The sequence below is a fragment of the Euprymna scolopes genome, chromosome 8 (assembly GCF_053919585.1).
Source record: "Euprymna scolopes isolate OS-2025 chromosome 8, ASM5391958v1, whole genome shotgun sequence".
Classification (NCBI taxonomy): Eukaryota; Metazoa; Mollusca; class Cephalopoda; order Sepiida; family Sepiolidae; genus Euprymna; species Euprymna scolopes.
The window spans coordinates 160,612,915-160,635,165 of NC_136489.1; the positions used below are offsets into that span (position 1 = coordinate 160,612,915).

General features: G+C 35.1%; 1 protein-coding gene across 2 annotated transcripts in view; it reads left to right on the top strand.

The window, feature by feature from the left end:
• The first annotated feature begins 19,726 nt into the window (after nucleotides 1–19,726).
• The window catches only part of LOC145283953 (uncharacterized), a 39,941-nt gene continuing 37,416 nt past the window's right edge, over nucleotides 19,727–22,251 (top strand). The window contains exon 1 of one of the 2 annotated variants that reach the window (XM_080133049.1): nucleotides 19,727–19,883. In XM_080133049.1, coding sequence (XP_079989175.1) covers nucleotides 19,832–19,883 — 52 coding nt within the window. In that variant the 5' untranslated portion in view covers nucleotides 19,727–19,831. The remainder of the gene's footprint in view (nucleotides 19,884–22,251) is intronic. The other variant, XM_080133050.1, reaches the window with a different exon arrangement.

A 22,251-nucleotide genomic window follows, 5' to 3' on the forward strand; every position in this document is an offset into this window, starting at 1 on the left:
TTTTAGACTATTGTCTACACATCCAGCTATTATATTGACACTATCTCCAGTGTCTAAAATGAAAATTACTGGGGAATTATTCACAAGGACAGTAATTTTTGGTGTTTTAGGTGACGTAAATTTAACTGAGTATCCTAATTCCTCACTATATGTAGACGGGGACGCAGAAGTATTGTTGAAACAAATTTCTCTTAATGTTGCATACTCTTGCAAAATGGTACTTTTTGTGGCAATTTTTTCATTCTTTTCCTCGGGCTGGACAAGTTTAGTGCATTGGGGAGTACCCACAAGAGTGACAGGTCTGTTGTCCGCCATCTTTTCTTTGTTCACCACGTGGTTGGTTATTTGAGGTGTTATGGCAGTTATTTTGCTGTTTTTGTCGCTGTTCCTGTGCGTATGACGTGTCTGGTTCTGTAATTCATTCCGTTTCATGTCTGTAACGTGTGTGAGCTAGTTCAATCGGTTAACTGTACCTTTGTCCTGTAAGTGCCCCACCATTGGCTGATTAGGATGAGCGTGGTTACAACTAAGAAGCTGATTGGCTAACTAGCAAATTCAATACCATGTGTTCATATATAAAAATGCGCAACAACCACAACTCTTAGCGTGACGAATTCTCACGGGGATGAAACGTGAAATATTCTGTGTAGCTTAATTGCCATGTATATTTTCATAACTTACTACCTGACTATACTTATGCATTGAGCACTGTTGAAGTTAATACTGAAAATTTACACAGAAAATTATATCTTTATATTAATTTATGTGATTAAATGAAATAGTAATATATATATATATATATATATATATATATATATATATATATATATACGAGCAAACAGTTAATAAAAGATGTTAAAAAACACTTTGGAAAAGAGTTAAAAACATATTTAATCTGAAAAGGAAACACTAAATAAGTGGATAGTCCTTAATCTGCGGGGTTTTGAAGAAATACTTTACTTCTCATCAGAGGGTAGGAATTAGCAAAATGCGGGATCGGATTTTGCATGAAAAAGTATTTGTATGAAACAAGTAAGTCAAAGATCTTACTTGATAACAAAAAAAGTGAAGCAGAGGGAATATGGTGAAGAAAAAGGTGATTACACATGAATGGATAGTCTGGTGGAAGATAAATAATCCAGTGACGGTAAAATCCAAATATATAACTTCAAGAAAGTTAATTGAATTTCCGTTTGCACAAGTAAAATCCAAGGAAATCCCGTAATTGGAAGAAGATGGTCCATAATAATCCAAAGGCAGAAATCCATGGAATAATTCACAAAAATGTGTACAAGGAAAAAAGGAAAAAATTCCAATAATATTAATAAAAGAAAAATAAGATATGCTTTTCACTCTACTGCGGAGACATAAATATATATATTTATATATATATATATATATATATATATATATAGTCTAAAGAAGCTTTAAATAAAAAAATGCAAAAATAAAAATAAAGAATGCAGTTTAAATTCCCGGAAGGAAAAAATTTTTTTAACTCTAACCTATCGCAGACTTAGAACCTACATAATCTGACTTCAAAAATGTTTATAATGACAAAACAGAACTCCTTTATATAAGGAAGAAAAAGAAGAAAAAAAAAAACTTTACTAAAATTGTTAAATAGAAAGACTTCGTATTTTCATAAGCCGATTTCACAAAAGTCTTCAATTTTAAAACAGAATTTAACTACATGAGGATGGAAAGAGAAAACCTTAGCTAAAATTTTGTAATTAGAAAACGAGGATCATCAGCTTCTTACCATGTAGGTGTTTCGGAGATTTAAAAACAGGACAGCTGTTTAATACATGGCTCTCCAGTGGATAATACCACTTCCTCAATAAAAAAAATGTAAAATAATATGGTTACTATTTCTAATATATGAAAAAAATAGATGAATTAAATAATAAAATCGAAAAAGAAAAACTATTAATAAGTAAGTTTAGGATCCATTCTACGACATGTTAACTAGCATATAAATGCTATGAGAATAAAAATGCATAAAAGCTTAAGTACCTTAGGTACCATATATATATATATATATATATATTAGCAAAAGTACCCGTCGTTGACTGGGTTCAAAAACAGCCTACAGAAAATGGACTGATTTATTAAAGTATGATAGGTTATGAAAAGGAAGGGTTTGATAGGTTATGAAAAGGAAGAGATAGCTTCGAATTCAGGGGTATCAAAACCAAAGCAAAATATGATGAAAGTAAAAATAAAATAGATAAACCCCATAATTTATTATACCATACCTGTTCACACTGAAATACTTATCACAATATTCTGTGGGTCTATAATAAAACTTGTTAAACTTTGTGACATATTTCCATTCTATCCATAGAAGGTCAGGCGCGAACGAACACCCCATAATTTTATTATACCATATTTCTTCAAACTGAAACATAATTATCAAAATATACTTACGCAGATAGATATGAAAAGTCTTTATTAAAGTTTGTGCCTATTTCCATTCTATGGAGGCCAGGCGCCAATGCAAACCCCACAATTTTATTATACCATCCCTATTTAAGTTAAAACATACTTATCAAAGTATTATTATGTACATCTATATCAAAAACACTTGTAAACGTTTTTTTTTTTTTCAAATTTTTTATTCCCATACTTTGTGTACCAGGCGCGAACGCAGACCCCACAATTTTAATGAACCACCGTTCTGCAGGATCAAATATACCCATTTCTGTGTCTCGATACATCTTCTATCATTATATGTAATCAGTTTTTTAAAATAGTCAACCATATAGGAGCCTATTCGTGACCAGACACACACACACACATACAGCTTTATATATAGATATAATAAAACTTGAAGGAAACCTAAGGAAAATGGCACACATAAGGCTGGACATTTTTTTTTCTCACAACATGCAAGAAATTAAACTGAACTTAGGATTAAGAACCACTTCCAGAACTTATCGCAAATTCAAGCACAATTAAATAACGTGGAGGTTTCTATAATTTATTGTCATTAATAAGTAAACTCCTATTAAAAGGGTCCTGGATATGACCTAAAACTATATCCGATGGTGAGGCCCCACCTTGCGGGCCTTGGGGAGTATGGAGCCACCCTTTAATTGCCATTGCTCCCAGGTCCACTCTGACCCGGAGTGGTAGTACCTGTTAGGGTCCCAACTATGGGTTAAATAGAATCTGACTTAAAAAAAATATACTCCATTAAAAATCGTTCCTCAAAATAACTAGATTCAGCATTAAATAACCTGAAAAAGGTTGATATGCCGTAAAACAAAAACAACCAAGCAACCAACCTATTAAAAGAACATAATTTAACTTTAGATACAGGTTAACTCTCTCACACCATAGAAAACGCATCCTATAAAAAAAGATATAATCAGTCAATAAATTACATTAAAAAAATTCACTCATTTCATTACCGTTACACATCCATATTTGAATTATAACGGACATATTTGTTCCAAAAAGAATATGAATTGCATCATATCTTTTTAAATATATTAACGGCTATATGGCATTAAAAAAAAACTTATTCTCTTTTCACAATGTTATGCCCACCTTTTGAATTTCCAACGACTTTTCAGCTTTTTCCGTTTCTGAAATGGAACAGTCATTTCGTTACATCTAAAATATATTTTCAAATATTTATACTGATGTTTTCTTTTCTTAATTTCATTCATCGCAGTAAAGATGAAACGTTGATAAACACACAACTTGGTTTGTTCCTTTTTTGTCTCTCTCTCTATCTATCTCTCTCTCTCTCTATATATATATATATATATATATATATATATATATATATATATATATATATATTAAATTGTAATCCAATGAATTTCAAAAAAACTCTCATTGAAATGAAATGAAGTGGTTGAGTTTCATATCAAAGAATTTTTATTATTCTAAGCAAGACAAAGAATGCTTTAGAAAATTAATCTCCTTAACCTATAGGGTTTCGATGTCTACCATCTCAATGGTAATGAAAAGCATTCCACCAGACTTTGAATTATTATCGCTGGACCCACAAACAAATTTATACAAGCACTTGCCCGATTCGGACATCTACACAGCTATGCGGATTACCCAATATATAATTTGGACCTTATTACCAAACGGATGTAAAGAATGCATAACATGGATTTTACCAAGCAAGTTGGATCTAAAAAAATTTCATATTCTTTTTCTGCAAACCCTCATGCTACAGGACTTCTGATAAATTTATTATTTTGACTTTCCATGTCTCACTGACTTTAGCAAATAGGGTGCATACCTTTAAGTATTTGCTAATATTTTCTCTCCTCTGATGAGATGGTAGACATCGAAACCCTATAGGTTAAGAAGATTAATTTTCTAAAGCATTCTTTGTCTTGCTTAGAATAATAAAAATTCTTTGATATGAAACTCAACCACTTCATTTCATTTCAATGAGAGTTTTTTGAAATTCATTGAATTACAATTTAATTTATTTGCTCTATCTTGCATATCGAGCAATTCTTGTTTAGATGGGATAACTTATAGAATATTACTGCCAGTAATATTTTGTAAACCTAACAATCTCACGTTTCCATAACAACTGATTGTTAAATAAAAACTATTCTGAAGTATATATATATATATATATATATATACTTCACAAGGAATACGTGTGGATACACCATGCAATTCGGACCACACATTGACAGTGAAGGACTCTACGTTAGAAGAAAACTTGAAGGAAAACTGAGTAAAACGGCACAAATAAGGTTGGACATTATTTTTCTCTCAACATGCAAGAAATTAGACATCATACCCACCGGACTTAGAATTGAGATCCACTTCCAGAGTGCATCTAGCACAAACTAGACACTCAGAGCAAAACAAATATATGAAACTGCCTCATGCAAGTTACAGAACCTCGCTATAAAAGCATTTTATGCAAAATAAAGAAAACTCTCGAACGTATGTGACAGAAACAGATCTCATCTTCATGATTTATTTACTTATGCCACATTTATGGAAACCTCCAGAGCCCTCAACACAATCTACTCTAAACGTCTCTGTCAATGTTTACAATTCAAACAACGGAAACTTAACACATTAATCAACAAAGATCAAGTTTTAAAACATATCTACAACCAACAAAACCCATATACCATCAGTAGATTTCTAAAAAATAATAACACACTATGCATCCCCCGAAAAACGCAATGCATCAAACATTGCCAAGTTATCGGACCACCAATTTTCAGAAAACGAAACCACACTATGAATTAAAGGACTCTCATTCTGACCATCCAAAAACCTGAATCTGGTACGACATGGAAGACTATATCAGAAGAATAAAATTAAAGGAATATTTCGATAACAACCAAGCAGCAGCCACCAACTCCACCACAAATAATTGTGCAAAGGATTCAAAAGCTACACATTGGACACCTCCCAATGGACACAACCTAAACAGAGACGCACACAACAACACAATAAAAAAGCATCTAGACAAGTTCATCATAGACAAACTCTACAAAGAAATCCATCATAATATCACAAAGGATGAACAACATAAAACAGGTCATGAAAAATAAGTCTCATCACCATCACACCAGCAGACAAGGGAGCAGTTATCACCATCATGAACACAAATGAGAACATAGCAGAAATAAACACATAGCTAGCGAACAGAGAATTCTACAAACCACTCCCAGGTATCCCAGCAACACATTCAAATCCAAACTCAATACCCTAATCAGCAGTCTAGATCAAGCCATTAGGACAACAGTTAAAAAATTAGTACCAGAACACCACAACCCGACTGTCTTTTACACTATCAATATAATACTCATACACTTACTTGAAAACACAGGAAACATTGAGCTATTGATTAACAAACCCACAGACACATACCATATAGCTAAGGCTCTCAAAGTATTACCACTTGGTAGACCTATCATTTCAGACATTGGAATCCTCACAGGGAAGATCTTCGAATATATAGACAGTATCCTGAACCCCTTGCTGCCAAACATCCCCAGTTATCTTAAAGGCATGACACACTTCCTACAGATCCTACACAACATCAGTAACTTACCAAACAACACAATTCTCGTCACGATGAATGTATTCTCACTCTCTTCAAATATTCCACAGATAGGCTCATAAGAGTAGTGGTTGATGGGCAGAAATCAGAGGCCCACAGTATTAATGCTGGAGTCCCTCAGGGGTCCATACTAGGCCCAACTCTCTTCCTGATCTACATCAATGATCTCCCAAAACACATACTAAAGTCTTTCGTTGACATCTATGCTGATGACACGACCATCTATGGCAACACATCAAAGGCCGTAAATGATGATGTTCTCTCTGATTCTCTCTCCTTTGATCTTGAGCACGTGGTACAGTGGGGAAAGAGGTGGCTGGTTACCTTTAATGCATCTAAGATCAAGCTCCTATCTCTATATCATAAACGCTCTGATCCACATCTGGCATCAATTGAAATGGATGGCTCTCGTCTAGGGGAGGCCCCATGTTTTGATAAGCTTCTGGGTTTGACCCTTACTCCTGATCTTAAATGGAACACATATATCAAGTCTGCGGCCAAGGTCACTGGGAAAATGGTGGTATTCTTCTACCGCTCCAGAAGATATCTCACTAATGATGCAATTCTCTATCTATATAAGAGCCAAGTATGTCCAAAGATGGAGTACTGCTGCCACATCTGGGCGGGAGCTGCTAAAAACAGCCTATCCTGCCTTGACAGAGTACAAAATAGACTTTGTGGCTTGGTGGGGATGCCCTTTTCTCTACCCTGCAACCTCTTTCCCACAGAAGAGACATAGCGAGCCTGTCGTTGTTCTATCATTATTTCCATGGCAAGTGCTCATCTGAGCTCCATTCTCTGGTCCCTCCTCACCAATCTTTTTCAAAAAACACCCGTCTAGCTGAAACCACCGTCAATAATTTTCCCCACTCCTTATCTGTGCCTAAATCAAAACGTAGATTCCATGAACAAAGCTTCTTTCTTAGAACTGCACGCCTGTGGAACTCTGTTCCGCTTGCCTGTTTCGCTCCCAACTTCAACCTGGATGTCTTCAAGTCCAATACAAACAAATTCCTGATGAACCGCCCCCCCCCCTAAGTTATTTTTTATTTTTTTTTTTTTTATTACATTTTCACCCCAAACAAGGCACATTGCCACTTTGGTGTAGGGGGCTACTATCAGGGGAAACATCTACTGGGGTACTATGTAGGGATTAGGGCAACGAGATGTAATGGCACCTTATCAATTCTCCAATACTATTGCTACACTATCCCATTGATTACTGTACACACAATAACCCTTATCCCCGAGTGGCCATTGGGCCTTGATAAGTGGTGAACTCCATGTAAAAAAACAAAAAAACAAAAAAAAAACATGAGGAGGGAATATCTGCATGTAGGAGTTTTTACAAACCCAGGACTTACAAGACACCAACATCACAAACATAGGCAACATTACAATAAGTTTAACACACAACAACTTTACATTCAACAATCAACAATTTATATTGTCACACAAAAAATTAGCGAGTAGAAATGTCAGACATGGCAATTTCAAATGTTATAGGAAGAAAGCAAATAGCAAGTCAAACCCTCCTTTTGTCTGAAATGAATTTGTGTAGAAATCATTCATTGTCTTTACATAATTAGGTATTTTCTTTCTTTGTTCAATACCAATTGATAGTTTAAAAAAAAAATTTTTTTTCTTCAACTTTTTTTCAAGCTGTTCTTTTTCATTTTTTTTAACTTCTCCGATTGAGACATTATCTATAATATAAATCTCACCTGTCTGTTTAAATGTACATATGTATGATGTATGTATTTTAGCCTAAAACTTTCGACAGACGTGATGGATTTTCACAGGATTGGTATCGTTTTGAAGCTTGACCCTTTAGACGACAAATATTGAAAAATTGGCTAAAAACATTAATTCCTTCACCCTCAACTGGGCACTTTTCTACAAGGAGAGGGTCACTTTTGTCATTGATATTTTCGAAAGTCATTCCCTCTTGTTGATTGACTAGCCTTAATTTAAACATTTGTCACTGACAATTAGCGATACAAGCTTAACTCAGTAAAAGTGTTGGATTTAATTACCTGGTTGTAAATTCGATGACTCGCTCTGACAAGTTTTAATCTAGTCAAACTTAAGAACTGTGATACAGCAGAACAGTCCGTCTGTGGACGATTAGCGATAATAGCATGACTCAGTAAAAGTGTTGACTGTCGATTAGCTGGTTATCAATTCGATAACTGGCTCTAATTAATTTAGTCTAGTCACACTTCAGAACTGTGATACAATGGAACAGTTCGTCTGTGGACAATTAGTGCTTATCGCATGTCTCAATAAATGTGTCGGCTGTCGATTAGCTGGTTGTAAATTGAATAACTGGCTCTGATGAGTTTTAGTCTAGTCACACTTAAGACCTGTAATACAGCGGAACAGTCCGTCTGTTGAAAATGAAATGGAGAAGCCAATAATTATGATTCCTTTGTGCTCGTACACTAAAAGCGCCTTTCACCCTTGATGATAATAATTGTTGTTCTTAGTATTCTTATTCTTACTGGCTTCCATTTCTGTTGAAAACAGAAAATCATTCCAAACCAAACTTGTGAAGGCTGTTCTTCTTCAAAGAAAAGAACGCCGACACCTGACAATTCGTCGCCACTCAGATCTTTGCACTAGTACATTAATAAAATTATTCTTCATGTATATATCTGAACGGGATCAAAATGGCGAATCTCAATTTGAATGGAAAGTCAAGTTAGGCACAAGAACAATTTATTTAAATTATAACAGTTGATTTAATCTATTAAATGTAAAAACTTTGCACGACTTTCAATACATAAAGTGGTGCTAAAGTTTTTATAAACCTTTTTAAAGATTCCTAAGTCGGAACACAAATAAAATGATTCCCGAGTCAGAACACAAATAAAATGATTCCCGAGTCAGAACACAAATAAAATGATTCCCGAGTCAGAACACAAATAAAAAGATTCCCGAGTCAGAACACAAATAAAAAGATTCCCAAGTCAGAACACAAATAAAGATTCCCGAGTCGGAACACAAACAAAAAGGATTCCGAGTCGGAACACAAATAAAAAGATTCCCGAATCGGAACACAAACAAAAAGGATTCCGAGTCGGAACACAAATAAAAAGATTCCCGAATCGGAACACAAATAAAATTTAATTGTTCAGTATTTAACCTATTTTTAATCATTATTTCTAAAACTTGTATTGTTCTTTCTTTTAACTGACATATTTAATATCCAGTTATTAGTTGTGTGCAAACGACTCTTTAAGTCACTCCGTCGGTCCGTTTGTCCGTAACACTTTTGTGCTTGGCCTTTTTGGTTAAGATCAAAGGTCTGTTGTTAATAGATGCTGTTCTTAGCTTTTTAAGCTTTCTTGGCGCCCTTGACACAAATGAATTATTGTACCATTTCTATTGTTATCTTGTTTTGTTTTTACACGTCAATAAAAAATGTTTTAAAAATTGGGAGTTAAGTAGGATGTCCCCCAGTATGAAAGGGTGAATGTGGTATTATGGTGAAAGATACTAGCTGGGAGAAACTTTTGATTTTATTTAGTTCTGGAGTGACAAGGATGACCAACGACACCCACAATCCCCCCCCCCTTTTGAGTTGGCCATGTGCTTAAGTTTTTTGTTCATTGTTGATTTTCAATGTATTTTTAACATGAATAAAGGATTTAATATCTCAAAGTGTAGTATCTGTTCCAGCAGATACTGCAAGCAAAGACCATATGTGGAGGCAACCCCACATATAAGACCTTGGTCAATGTAGGGGCAACCCTTCATACCAATTGTCACTATCCAGCTCCCATTTCCCACCCATTGGGAGCTGGTCCCCTTTTCTCTCTCCCTCCCTCTCTCTCCACATTAAAAAACGGCCTTGTGCCTAATTTTCTCAGTGGGGAAGCAAATAAATACCAACCCCACATATAAGACTTTGGTCAATGTAGGGGCAACCCTTCATACCAATTGTCACTACCCAGCTCCCCTACTCCCCGGGGATTTGGTCCCCATTTCCTCTTCACTCCTCACATTAAAAATCGGCCTTGTGCCTAATTTGCTCGATGGGGGAGCAAATAAATACCATCTGTTCTTACTACATGCTGTACTTATTGTGATATAAAGTGGGGGATCACTTTTCTGTATTAATTTAATGTAAAATGATCACCCACTTTACAACCAGTCAGTTTCAAAGCCATTCAAGTCATTCTCCAGATCATTCAAGTTGTTTTTGAAGGATTCCAGTTATTTTTTTAAGCATTCAAGTCATTCTTAAGGTCATTCAGTTCATCCTTAAGTTCATTAAAGTCATTCTAAGTCATTTACTTTTTAATTATTTAAGTTATTTCAGCCCATTTTTCAGTCATTTTAGTTTATCTTTAAGAATTTCATGTCAATCCTACATTCACGCATTCATTCATTACACAAGAGCATGCGACTAATGGCTATCGGACTTGTTTCTAAAAGAACAAACAATCGACTGCATTCATAAATCAAATATCTCTGACATAAATAATATTTAGCTATTTGAAAGAACAATGACAATCGTTCTGCATCCCTAGGATTTCAATATCTAATATCTTTTAACATTTGCTTACTGAGTTCGATTCTAGCCTTCGCCATGTGAAGTTTATTCACGTGGATTTACCTATGTATGTCCAAACACACTTTTGACAAACAAAGAATTCCCAATTTTAATTGTTCAATATCTGACCTATTTTTAATCATTATTTCTAAAACTTGTATTGTCCATTCTTTTAACTGACATATTTAATATCCAGTTATTTCTAAAAGAATAAACAATCGACTGCATTTATAAATCAAATATCTAACTCTGACATAAATAATATTTACCTATTTGCACGAACAATGACAATCGTTCTGCATCCCTAGGATTTCAATATCCATTATCTTTTAACATTTGCTCACTGGGTTCAATTCTAGCCTTTTCCTAAAATCATTTTCAAACTTATTTAGTTTTGCTTTCTTACTTATTGGGGTCTGTCCCTTTTCATAACAAAATGAGGAAGAAATGAGTGCGACATTCTAAATTGTGTTTGTGTCACTTGACTTAAGCAAAAAGGGAATAATTCAGTTGTAACTAAATTGTCAACCTTTCTCTTTTTTAGTTACAAATTTCTTTTTTCATTAACAATTATTGTTCTGCCTTATTGTTTTTCGTAATTATTGGATATGTTACTATGTGCGACATGACATGGCGGTTACCATAGATTTTAACGACGTTTGAAAAAGGGTCACCATTTCAGTTAGTCCCCTTTTTGGGGCACCTCCGAAATTAGAGAGAGAACAAGAGTGCTGAAAAAGAATGGTTGTGGAAAAGAAAACATCGGGTTATAATTAAGTGCGACGAGACTTTAGGATTGATGATGTTTTATAAAGGTTTCCAAGATATAGGGGTACAAAGAGGATGGTACATTTCTTTGATAAAAGTCTTTACCCAGGGAAACTGGTCAGTTGCATGTTGATGCTTCTATCGTTTCCGCATGTCTGAGAGAGATTTCTTCTTTGTATCTCCCTCTAAGACAGTCCTCTATTTCAATTGGCTGAAACCTCTGGTGACGTTGAGAGAAGAAAGGAAGGGAAAAGTAGAAGAGAAGGGAGAAAGAGAGAAATAAGGGGAGCATACCGTAGCAGCATCATAGTAGTAGTTCACTACAGTACCATTTGTTTAATTTGAAATTCAATAATTCGAATTTCACTCTTACAATACGGAAGCACCTCAGTTTTTCATTTTATTTATTTATTTTTTTACTCCAGCCCTTAATTTATTTGGTAATACTAAATATGTGACCAATTTGGGAATACTAGGCGCTGTATGTAAGTAGACATCAACACCTCCCAGTAAGAGTTGTAAAAACCTAATGTTGTCATATCCCCTAACGCGAAAATACATGCTACTGGGGACTGCTTGTGAGTTTCATATTCCTATGAAACTTACTTCTCCGGAAGAATCCGTGTAAATTGACACGATATATTTATTTGACACACATGTGCAAGAATGTAAGACTATGAAAAATATTTAAAGTATTTCAATAAAAAGGCCAAATGGAAAATGTTCTTTAATTTAACCATTTATATAGTATGAATAAAGATGCTAACTGTGTGCTATATTGAAGATGTTAGCTCCCAAACATTTGTGTCTTTTTTGTTTTATTAGTTTCATATTGTTTTCTTAACAGCGATGAAGTGAAGACGTTTACTATAAAATTGAAAGATTTGGCCAAGATCAAAGTGTAGTATCTATTCTTCAGATGCTGCACTTCCATGCCTTGTTCTCTTTCAGTGAAGGAGCAGTCCTTCACGACTGAGACAATATTTTATTTTTGTATCTTTTCTCCACGTTAAAAAACGACCCTGGTGTCTAACTCTGTCCCCTGGGGAGGCATAGTAAATAGGTATAAAATTGAAAGCTTTTTTTTTTAATATGATAACAGTATATTCTTTTCATTGTTTTGACTCTCTTGTGTGTATCCGTTGATATCTTATATGCTTTTATATAGAGTGATGTGGTTCTCAGTTGATTAACTGTGTCGGATATACACTCGAGAGTCAAAACAATGAAAAGAATATGCTGTTGTCATAGGCCTACCGATTATACAACAAAGCTAAGCGATTTGCAAATTTCATACTGGAAAGTGAATAATTAAATAGTTAAAGGCTGGGGCTAGGGGTTTCTTGGGTGACTCTACTTTCCTGGATTACGGCAAGATCTTCTAATTTTATGACAAAAGAAGGCATTCACTTTCCCTTCTCAGAATTTTTTTGTTCTATGGAATTTGTTGAAGCCAGTTGATGCAAGGAGTTAAAAAAACAAAAAAACCACAACTATTTCAAGGTCAATAATAGGTGTTAGATGGAATAGATTCTGAGTAAGCTAAGAGACGATCAGAATACTAAAAGGAAAAAGCGTTGTAAATCCCCGAGAAAAACACCTAACTGCGAAAATAAGAATAAACGGGGAAAAACATAAAGAACTCCTGTTGTTACTGCTTCACTTTGAAGCATTTTCTTGCAGTGTCCAAGAGATGGAGGGAGCAACAACATAAGGTTAGTAGTCCGTTATTAAATGGCCATTGTATGCTTATGTGTCATGTTTGTTCAACCTGTCCCAAACTAATGACTGATAACTAGGGCTATAACAACAGCATATTCTTTTCATTGTTTTGACTCTCAAGTGTGTATCCATTGATATCTTATATGCTTTTATATCGAGTGATGTGGTTCTCAGTTGATTAACTGTGTCGGATATATACTCGAGAGTCAAAAGAATGAAAAGAATATGCTGTTGTCATAGGTCTAATGATGATATAACAAAAATGAAGAAAAACTTTTATTGGGTATTTGTCACGGAATGAAGATTGCATATTCCAAAAAACACTAAAATTGATCAAGTATTTTTTTTTTTATTAATGAAAAGCAAATTTGCCCTCTTTTTTAACAATAAAGGCCAAAGCCATTTTTTTTTTATGAAGAACGTAAGGGGAGGTAACCAGTGATTATTTCGGGTTCTTCGTTATTGTAGCAAAATTCGAAAATTGAAAGATTGAATTTTAAGTGAAATCAATATCTACAGTTTCTGAAGACAATTAGTGAAAATTCAGTTTAGCTAAATTGGCCAAAGATTTACCTCTCTTTTGTTACAATTAGAACTTTCCGGTTTCTTTTTTTTTTTTTTTTTGCAAAGCTCAATTTTTGCCTAATTGCCTTCAAAAACTATTTTCATTAATAATTAATTTTTTTCGTTATCGTTTTTTTTTTTTTTTGTAATTTTTGGATATCTTCATTACTGTGACATGATAATTCAGTACGTACCACTGTTTTTACTTGAAAGTTAATATTTCATATTTCACTATAATAACAAAGAACTTTTTTCTGGCGTTGTGTTCCGCCACATTAAAGAAATTTATCCAGTTTAATATTCTTAAACTCTAGGATAAAGATTAATGAGCATACAGTAGTCAATGAGACAATATCGCAGTAATCATTGATAGTGGAAATTTGGTTACTTTGATTACTTAAAGAGACGGCTCATCAAGAACTTGTTTACATTGGACTTGAAGACGACCAAATAATAGTCAGCTGGAAAGCAAGCAAACAGAATGCCCCATAGGCATGCAGTTTCTAAGAAAGAAACTTTGTTCATGGAATCTATATTTAAGTTTAGGCACAGATAAAGAGTGAGGGAAATTATTGATAGTGTTTAACTAGACGAGTGTTTTTCGTGAAAGTTTGGCGAGCGGGAACCATAGATTGAAGCTCAGATGAACACTTGCCATGAAAATAACGATAAAGCAGAGACAGGCTCGCAACATCTTTTCTGTGGATAAGAGGTTGTAGGGAAGAGAAAAAGGCCCCCCCCCACTAAGCTACGAAGTCTATTTTGAACTCTGTTAAGGTACAATAAGGTCTTTCTAGCTGCTTCTGCCCAAATATGGCAACAGTACTCCATCCTTGGATGTACCTGGCTCTTATATAGATAGAGAATTGCATCAGCAGTGAGATATCTATTCGAGCGTTAGAAGGACCCCACCATTTTTCTAGCGACCTTGGTAACAGATTTGATGTACGTGTTCCATTTCAGTTCAGGAGTAAAGGTTAATCCCAGAAGCTTGGCAAAACATGGAGCCTCCCCAAGACGAGAGCCATTCATTTCAATTGATGCCAGACGGGGACTATGTAAGTTTTCAGTGTACTACGTCTTACATTGAAAAGCTGGAACAAAGGTCGCGAACGTTGAAAATGTATGCACGGCAACAACGTTTTAGATTTGCGTCTTAGTGGCTCTTATATAGATAGAGAATTATCTCCATAATTTATATAGATAGAGAATTGCATCAGCAGTGAGATATCTACTGGAGCGGTAGAAGAATACCACCATTTTTCCAGCGACCTTGGCAACGGATTTGATGTACGTGTTCCATTTCAGATCAGGAGTAAAGGTCAGACCCAGAAGCTTGTCAAAACATGGAGCCTCCCCAAGATGAGAGCCATTTATTTCAATTGATGCCAGATGGAGATCAGAGCATTTATGATCTGAAGATAGAAGCTTGGTTTTAGATGCATTAAAATAAACCAGCCACCTCTTTCCACATTGCACCACATGCTCAAGATCAGAGGAAAGAGAATCAAAGAGAACTTGGTAATTTACAGCCTTTGATGTGTTACCATAGATAGTAGTGTTGTCAGCATAAATGTCTAAACAAAGATCAGTTGTGATATGCCCTGGAAAAGTCACTTCTGATTAATTACAAAAATGCCCTGGAAAAGTCACTTCTGATTAATTTTAAGAAAAAAATGTTTTATTTTGCAACTACTTTATTTAATCTAGTAAAGTTTTAAAATTAAAAAATGAGGTAATAGTCCGCAATAAATAAATTTATAAATAATATTCATTTCAATAATGAATTCTAATTAAATAATATAGACTACAGTTTTCCTCATGTTATATCTTTGATTGGAGGAAGCCAGCTCTTCATCGTGTTATGATTAGATTTAAGGAGAACTAGAATATTGTGAAAAACCTGTTTATGAATACATGAGTAAAATAAGAATAAAAAGATTAAGTATTCACGCATGATTTAAAATGACATTTGACTTTAAATTTTAGTTATCACACAAAAACAGACATGACTACTTAGCTTAATATCTAGAGGACCGATAAAGATATTGCCTCGTTGCAAGATCCTCAGGGCATTAACAATAGATTTGGGGAGGTATTTTGGGTTTTAATCTATTTAAAGGATGGGGGGGGGTGATGGTACAACAGTTGGTGTTGCCGTTTGTATTTAGCACCATATGATGCTCACTTCTCTTTTATTTGGGGGGGGGGGTTGGGGTGGAAGCTTTTCCACTATTTGTTGAATGCTGTGGGCAATATTCAATACAGTGAGGCCGGGTAAATCCCCATTGTCCTTAAGAGCTTGAAACTTTGCAAGAAGGTCGTTTCGGTCTGTAAGCTTCATGAAGTCACTCGTGATCTTAGGGAATGCACTAAGTCTCTTAAAAATGGACCATGGTGGATCCGTAGCATTTGTCGAGCCTCCTCCATATATCAAATAGTCCCTTTTTCTGGATGGTTGAAGTGAGCCGTCCTGAGTCTGTTGGCTTGGTCTGAGGAATGCCTACCGAGCCACTTGACCAGCATATCCATCTCCTCGTGAGGGGTAAGTCTAAATCCTGAGATAGTATTTCTAAAGGAGTGTTTCCAGGCTCTGTAATTCTTTAGCTGGTTGGAATATATTGTTAAACTTGAGGAGATCATCTCCTGACGAGCCATGTAGAGCAGAAGGTCCTATGGGAGGTCCAGAGTTCTGTTAATGGAAGAAAGTTGGTATGGTTGTTCAGCAGAAGGGTCGACTGGTAGATCTGACTGCTTTAAGGATGCCTGACTAATGACAGTCCGTGATGCATTGCAAGACATCGAGAGGAGTATAGTCGAACATAGGGCTTGCTCTGTGACAAGAAGAGATGACTAGGTCCTCATCTCCGCTAGCATTGATGAGGCCACTTCTTTCCAGGCCTTTATTTTCTTCAGTTTTGTTTTCAGCTTTATTTCTTTCTAAAGTGTACTGAGTCTTAATTTCTCAAGCTCCTCTTCCAAGTCCACCTCACTGTCGATGAAGGCGAGGTAAGCTTCAACTGCTTTTGCTTTGGTGCCATAACACACCCGCCCCCTGCCCCTCCATGGAAAAATGTTTAATTAAACTGCAGAAGCACCTGTTAAACTACACAAGTTCTATAATTGAATAACCCCTCTCCCCCCAAAAAAGAATGAAAAACATAAAATATGCTTTTGTAAACCGCTCGTGAAAACTTACTTTTTTTTTCAGATCAATTAAAAGGGTTTAATACCATGCAAACCATAAATTTGCAACGGATTTGATCATCAGATTTGTGGCCAGCAACATCGAATATCCTGTGAGAAATTTCATATACGGCAGCCATCTTTTCTTGTTTGTCCGCCCACGCATAAGTGGTCGGCTGTCATTGGTTTAAATTTGAATGTGTCAGGTGATTGACTTGACGTGCTTTTGTATCATGCTTTCTCTTTCAGTCTAGACAAAGCTCGGCAGCTGCCACTCGAGGGAGCTAAGACAATTCCTTCATGAGCACCAAAGAGTTGGTGAACGAAGGGCCACATCTCTACAAGCAGAGACTACTTATGCTGCTGAATTTATCCTAATTGAGGATGACATTCAAGAACTGTTCTGCATGTTTATTTACCAAATATTGGATCTTATCTCAATTCATCTTGCGTCCCAAGAAGCTCACATTATGCCTAATTATACGCGCCATCACTCCCGCCGAGTTTACCATGAACATTCATGGATCCTTACGAGGAACAACGAACTAACATTCTGACAATAGGAATTCGAACTAAAGGCTTTTAGGGAGTTGAGTTAATGCTTTTCGGGCACTCCCTAATAAAATAAATATTTCAACACAAGCTACTGAATAAACAAACAAACGACTTCGTAAAACTTGCAAGGAAAAGGTTTATTGGATTAAGGCAGGATGCCATTTAGATATAGCTGGGGTAGAACTTGTCTGCCTTTGCCCGGTAGTTATTCCCAAGTGGGGACAGTCGATACCGATGTAGGCAGAGAGAGAGAGAGAGTGAGGAAACAGGTCTGCTCTCTTTGATGTCTCGCTGGAAAAAGGGAAGAGTTTTTCTTGTCCAGGACGGAAGCAGTTATAGTTCCTTAAGGGGGTAAGGAAGATTCCTGCGCTATGCCTCTGATTGGTCAGTATGTGCCATATCGCACAGTCAGGGGAGGCACTGACGCACAAGAAAAGAGTTCTATTTGTTTCTGCTACAGGCTCCATGCGTACGGGGGCAAATCGGACCACTGTTTTGCAAATAAACAATATCAGAACCAATAAACTTTCATTGTTACATTTGAATGAATTTTGAGTTTGAAACGCTTTTGTATTTGTGGATTCTTTTGCCTCTGCAGGAAATTGAGATGTAAGATATAAACTTCTCACAATCCCTAAAAAAAAAAAAAACAAATTGGTGGTCCGTGTTCTGTTGTAGCGAAAGGTAATATTTACCGTTTAATTTATTTTAATAAATATTACTCTAAATACTGTTTTTAATTTGTGGTCTTTTCTTTACGTTTTTTCCTTTCGCTCAAGATTTCTTGGAATTTACTTCTTCCCCCTCCAATAAACCTTTTTTTTTTTTTTTTGCGCCAACGCCGGTGGTTGGGAGGGAGGGGAATTCCAGTCAGATGTGGCATATTTAGCTTCTTTTGGCGTTTTTTCGTTAGTGGAAAACAAGATGGCCACTATTAAAAATGATAAGGATTACGTTGAATACTGAATGTCTTAAAATATGGATAACTGCGTGTTTGCGCAAAAAATAAATGCGATATTCGTTCTCAGCGTACCCGAAAACCCGTCTAAGTCGACAAATTAAATGAATACCGAGGGGGGGGGGGTCGGTAAACTAAAAATTTACCCATTTTTTTTCAAAATATTTTGGTACTTGTGCACTTTGCCATTGCGCTATTTAAAATAGCGCGGTGTCAAAGTGCACAAGCACCAAAGTATTTTGAAAAAATAGCCTATTTTTTAAGTTATTTTTTTTTCAGGTTAAATTCAAGCTTCACGATATCTATATTTTTTTTCTTTCTTAAATTGTTAGGTAGCACAGAATAGTTACAAAACACTCTCACCATGTTAAGAATGGCTTTCAAAATAACAAAGTTATTATTTCAGTAGGGTGGCAAACGTGCACAAATATCATTTTTTTTTTTTTTTTTTTAGATCTGAAAGTTAAGTTTGTAATCGACAAGAAAAAGATTTTTTTTTTTGGTGGACATTTACAACATTGCCCCCGTAATTTAAGTACCTATTTACAATGCATCCCTCACGGGGCAGAGGCTCGTTTTTTAACGTGGAGAAAAGGTACAAAAACAAAAAAATTGCCTCAGTCGTGAAGGACTGCTCGTGCTCCTCCACTGAAAGAGAACAAGAAATGGAAGTGCAGCAATGCAGCATCTGAAGAACAGATGGTATTTATTTGCTCCCCCACCGAGCAAATTAGGCACAAGGCCAATTTTTAATGTGAGGAGTGAAGGGAGGGGGAAGGGAAAAAGGGGGCCAGCTCCCGAGAGGTGGGAAATGGGAGCTGGTTAAAGGTCAGGCATGTGGGGTTGCCCCCACATCTGGTCTTTGCTAGTCATAGCTTGCAGCATCTGAAGATCAGATACTACACTTTGATCTTGGCCCCCGTAATTTAAGTAGGTATCATTGGTTTTACTTGAAAATTCAATGTTTTGATTTTCGACAATTTCGCTCTAATAAAGCAGAAACGCCATTTTTGAGAAAAACAATTGATCATTATACGTCGTTTTTTTTTTTTTTTAAATATGACATTCGTTCTGTATTTGTTTTTCAAAATTAGGTTGAATGCTGTACAACAACCGAAATGATAAATAACATGACACGACGAACGAACATATAATAATAATAATAATAATAATTACGAAAATGAGGCTAGCTTTATTTTATTTTTATATTGGTAATTCCACAGATTAATTTAATGCCTAATAAAATAATACATATATTAGTTAAATACACACGTTTCCCTTATTAATATTGCAATTAATTCAATTATTTCAATTAATATATACGAAACAGTCCTTTCGTTCTGAAACAAGACTCACTTTTTCAACTCCACATTTAAACATGGCCGCCATTGAGAATTGAAAGTCCTTGATTGAATTAAGACTGTGTTAAACTTCTGAAGGATAGAAAATGCCTCGTCGAAGTCGATCTCGTTCACGTTCGAGATCTCCTCCCCGTAAAGGTAATTTAAATTTGAAAAGTTTTAATTCTTTCTATTCTAAAAAAGTTACTATACAGCAACACACCAGTCTATAAAACGCATTGTGTGTACATTTGCTTGGTGTTAGAATCTTTTCTAGAATAGGGTCTCTTTTCCAAAACTACTCTTTATTTAGTTCTAACACAAGTGAACCCCACTATCCGACTTTAATGCTAGCAATAAAATACTTTCTGACAAGTTAAAGGCTTAAAAATAATTTTCGAATGTGTAAGTTTACAATGTAAACATAATGTCGGAGACAAGTAGTCTCCATGGTAAAATGAAAACCTTTAAATTAACGGATAGAATTACAGTTGTTACACAAAAGTCGAGTATTATAGCCCCATATGGGGTGCGGGTGCGCCTGAACACTCAGCAGCACCCCCTTGCAAATCCCCCCCCCCAACTATTTCTACGGATTATTACAATAATTCACATGTAATCACTAGGGCTATGACAACAGCATATTCCTTTCATTGTTTTGACTCTCGAGTATATATCCGACACAGTTAATCAACCGAGAACCACATAATATATCAACGGATACACACTCGAGAGTCAAAACATGGGTACTTGAGGGTGGACCCTACGCAAACGTTTGGGTATTACCGACCCCTCGGCATTCACCTTTAATTTGTCGACTTTTGAAGGTTTCCGGGTACGTTGAGAACGACTATCGCATTCATTTTTTGCGCAAACAAGTAATTATCCATATTTGAAGACATTCAGTAACCAACGTAATCACTATTGTTTTTGCTGGCGACCATCTTGTTCCCCATTTAGGAAAAAAGAGCCAAAACATGGCCCAAAAAATATTTTTCGGCTTTAAGACCGAAATGATTTCCCCACCCCCACCACTCACCGTTCCGGATATTTTTCCGCTTCTCGATATCGAAACGGACAATCTGTTTTTCACTTTCTTAATTATATTCATTTTTTACACTCCTCATTAGGTATCCCCAAAACTGAAAAACGGAGCGCATGTTCCCGTGACGTCAGACTTGGGTTAACTATACGAACTATGGAAAAGCAAAAGCGACTTAATGATTTTTTTTTTAAACCTTTGTTTATCTTCAAACTGCAATTAATAATTAATCTTTGTTATAATTTTGTTAGGTTTTAAGATTTACACAGTTTAACAATTAATAATATTATAAACATTTGTATATTAAATATGAAATACGGTTTACTGACTTTTTTTTTGGTTACCTACGGCTTCCATATTTTGTTCGGTAAAAAAAGACGAACAAACTATGAGGGGGGGGGGCTACAAAATGCTTAATGTTTGTGCAATATTTTCAAATCGGTTTTAATCTGGCGATAAAATATCTGACAAGAGCAATGTTTATGTAAAAACTTAATATTTAAAAAAAATTTAAACACAATTAATTAAAAATCTGTTATAACGGAACATTTTGAAATAATGGAATTTTAATCGTTTTAATCTTTTAAAAATTAATGTTTAAGAAGTTTCTTTTTCTTGGCAATTCAACTGATTATAGTATATATTAATTAAAAAAAAAAAAAAAAACGCTATTTAAAAAAAAAAAAAAAAAACATAACAATATTAAATTTATATAATAATATTGCAACTTCCAGGTAAATTTTTGTTCAATATGTGTATTCAAACTTTTAAAAAATAAATATTTTTTACTTATATGAACTCTTATGTTTCATAAATAGAAATTTCAATAGATTTAAATATATTTTGTTCGAATTTCGAAAAAATAAATATGGGGGTGGGGGAGCACGCACTAAAAAAATATTTCCCCTCATATATTTTACAGAAACTGCATTTTATATGTAATTTCATTCTAAAATGGATAAGTATCGAAATTTTCACAAAAATCTGACCATTAGTTGATTTTTGCTAGATCTATTAAACACGGGTATGTTTTCACGTTCGGAATGTCTACTACATGGGAACGTTATTTTAAAGCGCCAATTATGTAAACACGATTTTCGTCTCGCAATTTCATCATTTTCGATCAATGAAAAAAATTGTTTTAAATTATGACTGGTTTATTTTGCCCTTCTTTAAAATGGTGCAAAAGTTATACTGATAATATTAATTTATAATAAAGTTACATCGTGTTACATATAGGGTGGGTGGGGTAATTCTGTGGTGAATTTTGGCAGTCCCTACTCCTCATCAAGTATCTGCTGTTGTCCTAGCCCTAGTAATTACTTAAAAAAAGGTACTTTTGCATTTAACAACCCGCGCTGAAATAATAACGTTATTATTTAGAAACCTATTATTTAACATGAGAAGGGGGGGGTTGCTAACTATTTTGTACTTTGTAAACTAACAATTTAATAAAAAAGAAATCGTAAAACTTGAATTTAACTT